Raw genomic sequence first — 10,336 nt, forward strand, 5'->3', positions numbered from 1 at the left:
AACATGTAATACTCTTACAATCCCTTATATTTCGTTACATAAATATTTGCTGGGATTGTGGACGTATCGTTTGACTTGCTGGGCTGAGGTTTGCCATCAATGTTCCCATGATGAAAAGCAAACTGAAACTTGTCAAGCAAACACTGTGTGGTCATGTCTCTATCTGTGGTTTGTTTCTCTGAGGTTTTTCTGCGCATGCATTGATTGTGATTAATATGAAGCTTGCATTGTGTTTTGGTCTGATAGTGTCACGTAACTGCTAATTGCTGATATGATTCTTTTGCATTTCTGATGCACAGCATATAGAAGTGATACAAAACAGTACTAAAGGAAAAGTTGATGACAAAAAGACATAAAAAAAGCAATTGATGGGCCTCAAACCAATTACAAATGCTTTACTGCGTGAGGAAATATGAGTCACAGCCTCAAAGAGATGTCATAGATAGAGTACGGTCATATGCAAAAGATGGTCAGATAAACCAGAGCCAGTAAATAGAGACTGATTGTTTCTGCATGCTTTTAGGTTTGACAAAAGCTAACCCAGAGTTCTTGCAACTTTATTTATATAGCATCCTCTCAAACAGAAGTTGTAACAAAATTCACTTTGAAAATCAAAGTTTGTAAAATAAAAAAGGAAGCTTTATGAATTGTAATAATGCATATCCATCCATTCCATCCATTTTCTTAATCTGCTATATCCCTTTCTGGATCACAGGGTAATTTACATTTGAATGAAATTATTTTTGATTTATTTCATTTATATTCATGTCTTATTTAAGCAATAATAGATTTACAATTCTAATATTTAACATTCAAATGAAATAGACAAAAACAATCCTGACTTTTAAGAGATTGGAGATAAGACAGACAGCTATTAGATAATAATAATAATAATAATAAACGTTTAAGCTTTTCTAAAAAAACTAAAATAAAATAAAATAAACTACATTTTTTATGCAATTAATTGACTTTTTTTTTACTTTACAGCAATTATCAAGTAAAAAAATGGGAATGTGTAAAGAAAATATGCAATTAAAACAGTCAAATAAATTGTTTACACATAAAGAGTAGTTCTGATGCTGCTGTAATTTTTGCGTGTTACAAAAATCAAAAAGCAAGTCTGTGCAGTCTGTTATGTGCTTTGTTGTCATTTAAAAAAAATTATAGCCAGCAAACCTTATTCTAAAACTTAGAATATCTATCTATCTATCTATCTATCTATCTATCTATCTATCTATCTATCTATCTATCTATCTATCTATCTATCTATCTATCTATCTATCTATCTATCTATCTATCTATCTATCTATCTATCTATATATATATATAGATATCTATCTATATATATATATATATATAGATATCTATCTATCTATCTATCTATATATATATATATATATATATATATATATATATATATATATATATATATATATATATATATATATATATATATATTATGTATGTGTGTGTGGGTAAAACCATTTATTTTAATCTAACTGAAGAAAATCTCAAACACAAGTGTTGAATGCTGCTCTCTGCTGGAGGGGACAGGAGCTTACAACTTCTCCTTTTTTTTGTCTTGTTTAATTTAATGAATCATTTACTTAGATGTCTTTTTTTTTTCAAGTTCTTCCACTTTGACTTCGGGTATAATTTTCGGTCTCGCTTTCCACCGTACCTGTTGAGCACACCTGAGGCATCGGGCTGACAGTTCCCTGGCTGATAGGAGGAGCCTGTGTGTCAAACAGAAACTTCCACCCACGCAGCCTGCTGCATTCCTCTTTAAATGAATCTTTCACTTCGACTTTTTCTTTGCGTTTTCCATTCTTGTCAATAACCTGCAGGTCACTTGCGGATTTGGTTTGACCTAAAAACTCACTTTCTCTTTTATTCTAGTCTTATCACAATCCTAAAACTATTAAGACAAACACACAAAGGGTTTCCGAAGAGTGTCATTTGATAGATTGGGGTGTTTTAATGTAGATCATTTAAAAACTGCATAAACATTTATATTTTTGTAGGTTAAAATGTTCATTCAAACGCCTCCAGTCAGTTAACTGAGAAGCGATTCGTTTCTTCAGTTTAAAAGCAAACAACGGAAACTGAAAGTATCAAGTGTCTCAAAAAAAAAAAAAAAGCTTTCGCTTTCGCTTGAAGAGCGCACTTTTATCCGTGACTTCTGCATTCAAGTTTGCAGTTAGACCAGTCAATCCTAAACCTATCGATCTGGTCAGCCAAAGTACTTCATTTCGACGTGAGAACTTGCGGTAGGAGTACCGTGATCGGGGCCGCCTTTTTCGTTTGTGTTTTGATTGTATTTTCGGAGCGGCTGTGCACATGTGACATGTGAGAGTGGTTCCCGTGGAGCATGTGCTGAAGATGGATGAAGGGACAAAGCTGCACCTGAAAGAGTGGCTGGTCGCGCAGATAGAGAGCGGCAGATATGAGGGCCTGTGCTGGGAGGACGAGGCCAAAACCATGTTCAGAATCCCGTGGAAACACGCAGCCAAGAAGGACTACAAGCAGACGGAGGATGCGGCTCTGTTCAAGGTCGACGCGACTTAAGTTAAACTTTCGGGACACTCGGGACGTGGAACTCAAGTTTTAGATCTCCAAAATTGTATAATTTGAAGAGAAAAAAAAGTTACAGATGTATTTGAATCAATTGAAAGTTTACATGTCCAGTTACAGTGCATATGTGCAATTAGGTTTCCAATTTTCCTCTTTAAAAAAATATTTTTGATGATTAAATAACGTTTTTTCGTGCATAAATGTTGTTCCCTTGTAATTTACATGAATGAACAATCTCAAAACTGCAGCAATGGATGGAGTCGTGCGTTTTTTTCTGGTTTTGCGTCACTGACGCACGTGACGCACCTTTAAATTGTACTCCTTTCTGTAGAAAAAAATTATTCGTTTTTAAAGAGTCCGGCACAAAAATAGAGGATATCTACCTATGAACTGATGATTACATGAAGAATATATTTATATTTACAAATCTTGTATTTCTTTTAATAATGATGTTTGATTTTTGTAAGGGGGTGAAAGTTATTTCAGATTCAAAGATTTTTTTTTAATTAGGAGGGAAAGATTTAATATTTCTGTCTACATTTTACCACAAGTGTCTGAAGTCTGTAAATTGCATCAATACAAACCTAAAATCCAAAAAGAATGAGTTCCTGCAAACTTTTAATAATAACAATTATTAGAATAATAACTCTTAAATAAAAGCTGAGAATTACAAGCATTGTGAAATGTAGAACACAACTTTAATTCCTAAATATTTATTATTAAGTGGGTTTGAGCGTAAGTATATTAGTTTGACCACTTGTTATTTTAGTTTGCATTATAATGATATTATAGGAGAATGAATATATTTTTTTTAATTATTTCTAATATAGAATAGAATAGAATAGAATATCATTAATCCCACAAGGGGAAATTCACCCGATTTTGAAATTGAAATATTGAAAAAAATGAACACAAATGTAAACACAAATTTTTTTATGTAACCTAAGGTTTAAAAAAAACAATGTTTTTTATCTTTATTGCACGTTAAAGAAAGCTAAGTCATTTTTTTTAAAATAAAACAGTTTTGTACAGGTAAACCAAAAATATTTTCATCAAAATAACTTATTTTTTCCTGATGGGTTCAATTATATTACCCCAAGATGCGTATTTATAGAAGTTGTCCAATAGACCTAATTTTTCTAATAGATACGATTTGTATTTTAATAAGGATTCTTGTTCACATTTAGGCCTGGGCTGTGTACAAAGGCAAATACAAAGAGGGCAGGGACAGAGCGGATCCCACCATGTGGAAGACCCGCCTCCGCTGTGCTCTGAACAAGAGCACAGACTTCCAGGAGGTCCCTGAACGCAGCCAGCTGGACATATCAGAGCCCTATAAGGTCTATCGCATCCAGCACCATAATTTCCAAGTCAGCCAAGCAGGTGGTTATGGAGAAAATTATACCTTCTGAATAATTGTGCTGAGATTTTGTGTTTCTGACCCCATATATTACCTGTCCTCTTGATGTCTCTGGGTTTTATTTAACTATGTGTAATATTTTTTTTCCCTTTGCCTTGTCTGTTTGTCAGAGTTTCACGTGACAGAACATCAAGTTATCCGCAAGGTAAAGCCATTTCCCAGAAGTCCCAGCTGTCCAGGCAAACAGGTATTTTGTTACATGATTATAGAGACTGAACCTGATGTTAAACATAAGGCCATTTTGGCAATTACAGAATATTCATGACACCTAGGACATCACCCACCATACTTGGGTTTTAAATTTAGAGTTGTGTCTTTATGCACCTAAAAAAAGGTTATAAAGTTATTATGCCTTATCCTCCTATTGCTCCTCATTACCAGATGATAAACAAGTCTTTCTATTAACTTTCTGTGGTTAAAACATGTTTTTTATAGCAGTAAAAGCATGAAAAAAACCCACTATCAGTGGATGTCTTGTATAATGTAATATTTAAGCATGTTACAAACACATCAGCCAGTTTGAACTGTTTTAAAGACCCACTTTGATGAAAAGTATGTTTTTGGTGTTTTTACATGTTCGTATGGCATTTTTCTTATAATGGAGGACAATTTTAAAAAAAGTTAGGCTCAACATTGCATATCTGAGAATTTTTTTTAATTAAAATTGTTATGAATCAGGAAAAGACGAAAAAAAGGATAGTGTTTGAAAAAGCTTGTAGTTTTGACATAGAAGCTACAATCGCTTACACTTGTAGACGACTAGATCCATGTACGTCTTCATTTTCCTTGTCTGAGCTGGCAGCTGGCTCAAAACTGTACGGCTGGATAACTCCAACATTGCTCGCCATTTTTGTTGCAAACGCTAATGTTAGGTTGTTGTTGTGAGCTAGAAAGACAGCGTGTAAACAGATGGGTGATGGGAAGGGGGGCGGGACAGGTACTGGTACTGCCCACAATTAAGATGCAAACTTCTAATGAACTCCTGCCACGCTGCAGGAACTATGTCCTACAAAATTTTTTTATTTGTTTAGGATAAAAATGGCATATTTATAATTAAAACACAACAGGGAATGCTCTTAAAACAGATCAAAAGATAATCGGAGTGGGACTGCGATTTCAAACAAAATGAAATATGATCTGGCAAAAGTTGTAGAGAGAAATAGAGAAAAATAGCATCAGAGTAAAAATCATAAAAGACGCATCTTCATATTAAAAAAATGTTTTTCACATGAAATTCATCCTTATGCTGTCCTAAAAAAAGGTACATTTGTCACCTTGGTGGAGAGAAAAGCATAAAAGCTTCAACAAATGATCAAACCTGAATATTATAATCTAAATGTGAAAACGGACGTCACGTTTTCCCAGCGTTATATCTTGAAACAGATTTCAGCTCTTTAAATTCTAGTTAACTTACCAAAAGATTTCTTAATACTTAAAAAAAAAATCTATATTGAACTTAATATTAGTTAAAGAGGCGTGGCTTTAGTTGTATTTGAAGACTTGGAAATGTCAGAATCAAAAGGGATTTACTGCACTCATCTTTTGCCTGTAGTAAAATGTGATCTCTTAACACATTCATGACACAAACATTAAACTTTCAGGAATCGGTGCTCAAGGATCAAATATGCAGGAGCCATAAACACTGAGTAAATAAACTTTGACATAACAAAATCCTGAACTAAGGCCCCAACAAAAGCCTGAAAACACAAACGACCTGACAATGAAGAATTGAAAAAAAAAAAAACAGACTCCTAAATAGACTGAGGATCATTAATTTAAATGAAGACAGCTGTGGATAATCAACAACTTGAAGCAGGTGTGAGTGTGACGGTGGGCCAAACACCCAACTTGAAAATAGAACATGCAGAAAAAGAACCGAAAAACAAAACTAAAAGGGACCATCCGTACTATCTGACAGCTATTTAATCATCTATTCTCATTGGACCATTCTAGTACAAAACCATGCAATGCGTCATATTAATATACCCTTTAAGTTCTGTTGTGGACCCTTAAAAAACAGAGTTGATTAATTCTGTTCTTTATATTTCACATTCTCTATATCAAAGAGTGATGGAAAATTTTCAGAAGCACCAAACTCACACCATAGTTTAAAATACAAACTATTCTAAAGTAAACTATTAACATGAAATAATAAAACTAACTGTGGCTCTTGTTTTAGATAGTAGATCTTATTTCACGAAAAAGTAATCATTAAAAAAAAAGAACAACATTTTATTTGGACCAAAAATGCTATATTATTCCGAAATATGCAAAAACAGCATGTCAGTGGGCGGATGTGCGTCCGGGGGGGAAAACATGAATCAAATTGTGTAATATGAAGAATTTCTGGCCCCTGCAGTCTAACCTTGTTTTCTGTTTTTTTTTTTTTTTTTTTTTAGCTTCTGTGTCAAAAGGAAGTGTTTCAGACAAACAGAGAAGAAAAACCATCAGCTGGTAAGAGAAAAGTTTTCATGATGGAATCACAGCTAAAGAAGTCTCACAGAAAATTTTTGTTTCTCAGCCACAACAAACCAAACGTTTTACAGCTTGAGACAAATAAGTGCACTTGGGAGATGGATTGTTACTTCCTTATTTTAACTCACAAAAAGTACAGAAATGACTCAAAGAAGGATGTTGTTGTTTTTTGGGGGGTGGGGGCGTTTTGAACTATTGAACTATTGAAAAAAACATTTAGGTAATACTTCTGCTGTAACATTCACTTTTTTATTCTTTTGAGAATAAGTTTTCACTTAAAACCTGGTGTTACACTCAAAAATCAACCTCAAATGTTTTTGTTTTTTTATCCTTTTTTTTTATTTTTTGTGATAAGAAAAAAAAGTTTTCCAAGACAGGTCTAGCTGATAAAGCAGGAAGCAGTTTAAATATTTTGGTGCAACACCTCTTTCCTTTTAGTTTTTCCTTCTGGGTTCATTTTTCAAAACCATAACGACCAGTCATTCGTGCATGTTCTTTGGCAGAATCACCTAAGTTCTCGTATTTCCGCAGCTCAATGACCCAACGACTTCAGTTACAAATGTCCCACAAAGAGAGGAAAACGATCTGAACCTATAAGAGGTTTTTTAGTTAGTTTTTCCAGGACTTGATGTAGTGAGTTATGAGCAGTTTTAAGGGCCTCCAGTAAGGTTTTAGTTTCATTTTTATTTTTGCTGTCATGGAGATTCTGCAGTTGAAATGCAACTCTATGTAAAATGTTGAAGTTAGACAATGTGCCCTTGAAATAGATTGGGAAGAATTCTTTATAAATTGTCTGCCAAGGAGAATAAATTATTATTTTAGAATTCAAATAAAGATAATTTTCAACTTTCAGTTCCCCAATATTTGCATGGTTTTACCTTCTACACGTTAAGGACCCACTCAGATGAAAAATGTGTTTTTGGCATTTCTAACATGTTCTTGTGGCATTTTTCGAATGATGGAGGACATCTATGAAGAAAATTAAGATTAAAATTGCATTTCTGAGTATGTCTTTATTCAAATCATTTGAATCAGGAGCAGAAAAGGTGTTAAAAAAGCACTGGAAATGATTTTAAAATAGATCAAAATATGATTAGAGTGGGTCTTTAATGGGGCAAAAATCGGCTAAAACAACTAATTCGAATTAATCGATTAATCTTCCTTGTCTTTTTTCAGGAATTTTGATTGTTAATTTGCTAAAACTAAATACCCTGTCTTTGTTTCTCTGCTTTGCTTCATCAGTCCTGATGATGGAGCACATGTACTGTGGCTTATCAGGGAAAAAACCCCAAAGGGAGGCTCGTGCTCCTTTAGCCTTCCTCACTCCACCTCTTGAAATATCAGGTAAGACAAAGTCCAGGATGTACGGTAAATTTAACTCCTTAACTTGCATTGTCTGTAATGATGTTGTTTTTATTTTTTATTTTCCAGACTTCCGCCTGCAAGTGACTCTGTTGTACCAGGGCCAGACAGTTTTGAAGGCGACCACCAGGAGTACAGATGGATGTTTCATTCTACAAGGTCGTGTTCCTTTGGGAAATGAGAGCATTTATGGACCCTGCTCTGCCCAGCAGCTCTCTTTCCCTTCCCCAGGCTCCGTATCCCTGCCCCCCTGCATGGGAGAAGCAATGAATCGCCTTCTTTGTCACTTGGAAAGAGGTGTGCTATTATGGGTGGCCCCAGACGGAGTGTTTATCAAACGGTTCTGCCAGGGCAGGGTGTACTGGAGCGGCCCCATGGCCGAGCACACCAACCGCCCAAACAAGCTGGAGCGAGAAAAGACTTTCAAACTGCTCGATATACCCATTTTTCTTCACGGTAATGCTGCAATAACATGCGTTCCTTCAGTCTGTCATGAAGATATTTTGGTTTGTATGTCCAACTTATGTGTGCACCTTATCTTCTTTTCATTTTAGGGCTTCAGAGCTGCTTACAGGGAAAGGGCCCCCCACCTCCGTATAAGATTGAGCTCTGCTTTGGAGAGGAATATCCAGACCCCGGTGTGCCGAAAAGCAAAAAGCTCATCATGGCTCAGGTTAGCTGAAAAGTTAGGAATAAGTCTCCACTGTGTTCTCTAGCCTTTTCACTCACATTTGGCCTTTATTTTGAAATGGTCCAATAGAAATGCACAGTAATTGAAATCCCAACTAACAATTTGAAATCAATAAAAAACTAAAACTTCTAATTCTTTCAAAATTAATGATTTTGGGGGTTTACAAAATGTTATTTGTTAACAACAAATGATGCTAGTTTTTCAAGCATTAATTTAAGAAGTTTTTTTTCTTATACTTTTGAACATACATAATATAAAGTATGTCATATCAATCCTATGATGCCAAAATAGTCTTTGTGGTATTTGTTTTCTCTGAATCTAAAGGAACGTGTGCCTACTTAACAAACTATTTATAAAACATTAATAAGACCATAACTTAATGACATCCGGGGAACCTGTACAGAGGCTTCGAGTTTAGTAGATGATTAGTTGGTGAAAGTGCAAAATTTAGGCAGATTTATCCACAATTCTTTAACTTTTTCAAATCATTTTTGTCTTTTTTTTTTTTTAGCTGGAAACCCAATTTATGTAGAAATAAACAAAGAGATATGTGAAATTAGGCCTGCAGAAGAAACCGCAAACGTTTATTATGCGCATAAATTAAACAGTTGCAGTGAAATAAAAATTATGTTTTTGTTTTTTGCTATTTCTTGATGTATTGCAAGTTATACTGTCATCGCAATATCGATCACTAATATCCCAAATCACAAGTTTTCCTCATACCATGCAGCTCTACTTGAAAATAAATAAACAGTGGGCCCTAAATCTATATTCTATTAAAAATGAATTATTTTGAAAAAGAATTGTGAAAACAATACACTTTTCAATAGTATTCAATTTTTTGCTGAAGGTCTGTATTTATTAAGCAGCTACAAAATGCAACAAACGCATGTCTTTATAAGCAACATCTTCACACTTTATCAGGCGTAAGACATCCACCAATGCTAATAAATGTTTTATAAATAGTTTGTCAATTCATCTTATTATGCTTATTTACTTCTTAAAGAGCCTTACTTAGACATCCATTAATGCTAATAAATGACTGATAAACACACTAGTAATGCTCCTTAATGTTTTATAAATTGTTTGTAGTCTTTTTAAGCCCCTACTTTGATGGAATCAACCTGGATAAATAAAGATCCACCAAAACTTGAAGCTTAATCCCTAATGCCTAAATGTATTTCCAGCTGTAAAAAAAATGCCACTCATCTTTTTTCTTTCAAGTAGAGGATAAATTACGGTAATTTTGGAGCTAAAGGGGTTTGATGCAGATTTGCATAAATAGGCGTCTTTTTAATTTTTCTCTCGCAGCAGCAATAGCATTTTCTAGCCAGTAGAGGTCCTCGTTTGCTAATAAATTGTGTCCCTTGCTGCCTAGGTGGTTCCCTTGTTTGCAGAGGAACTGTTGCAGAGGTTCAACTTTGGAGAGATAGACGAGAATCGCACCCGCATCTTCAAAACAGAAGAAGAAAAAATGCAAGAACCGTGATGATTCTTAGAATGAGGCTAAATTCCATTAGATGATAAAAGTGTATATTGAGCTTGTTAATATGCAGGGCCTCAGCTTAATTACAGTAATGTACTTTATTTAATGTTTTTTTTATGTATTGTACTGGTGGGTTGAATGTGCAGCAAGATTTGCTTGTAACGTATGAACATCTGGACACATATCTCCATATATAATGCTAATAATATGCGGTCAATGTGAATTTTTTTTAAATCCCTGTGTTATGTGGCACCCATACAAAGCAAATAATGTTTCCAGTTTATATGACACAATACAGAGAATAAATTCACTCTCATAAATAAATCTC

General features: G+C 34.4%; 1 protein-coding gene across 2 annotated transcripts; it reads left to right on the forward strand.

Moving 5' to 3' along the window:
• The first annotated feature begins 1,635 nt into the window (after positions 1-1,635).
• Positions 1,636-10,332, forward strand: LOC101173390 (interferon regulatory factor 4). 2 transcript variants are annotated; one of them, XM_023956722.1, is made up of 8 exons: positions 1,636-2,553; positions 3,762-3,957; positions 4,105-4,139; positions 6,409-6,448; positions 7,712-7,813; positions 7,901-8,287; positions 8,386-8,504; positions 9,901-10,332. In XM_023956722.1, exons 1-8 carry the CDS (start codon positions 2,383-2,385, stop codon positions 10,009-10,011), a joined length of 1,161 nt encoding a protein of 386 aa, XP_023812490.1. In that variant the 5' UTR covers positions 1,636-2,382; the 3' UTR covers positions 10,012-10,332. The 2 variants fall into 2 exon arrangements, with proteins under 2 accessions (XP_023812490.1, XP_023812489.1); XM_023956721.1 differs by having other exon boundaries at positions 1,638-2,553; positions 4,105-4,181; positions 6,394-6,448.
• The last annotated feature ends 4 nt before the right edge of the window (positions 10,333-10,336 follow it).

The sequence above is a fragment of the Oryzias latipes genome, chromosome 7 (genome assembly GCF_002234675.1).
Source record: "Oryzias latipes chromosome 7, ASM223467v1".
NCBI classification, from domain to species: domain Eukaryota; kingdom Metazoa; phylum Chordata; class Actinopteri; order Beloniformes; family Adrianichthyidae; genus Oryzias; species Oryzias latipes.

What these genes read in the sequence shown, in the direction of transcription:
- LOC101173390 (XM_023956721.1), top strand. Translation starts at nt 2,383, where the DNA reads ATGGATGAAGGGACAAAGCTGCACCTGAAAGAGTGGCTGGTCGCGCAG. An exon ending in TTTCCAAGTCAGCCAAGCAG is followed by an intron (nt 3,958 to 4,104) that starts GTGGTTATGGAG and finishes TCTGTTTGTCAG; the next exon opens with AGTTTCACGTGACAGAACAT. An exon ending in TATACCCATTTTTCTTCACG is followed by an intron (nt 8,288 to 8,385) that starts GTAATGCTGCAA and finishes TTTTCATTTTAG; the next exon opens with GGCTTCAGAGCTGCTTACAG.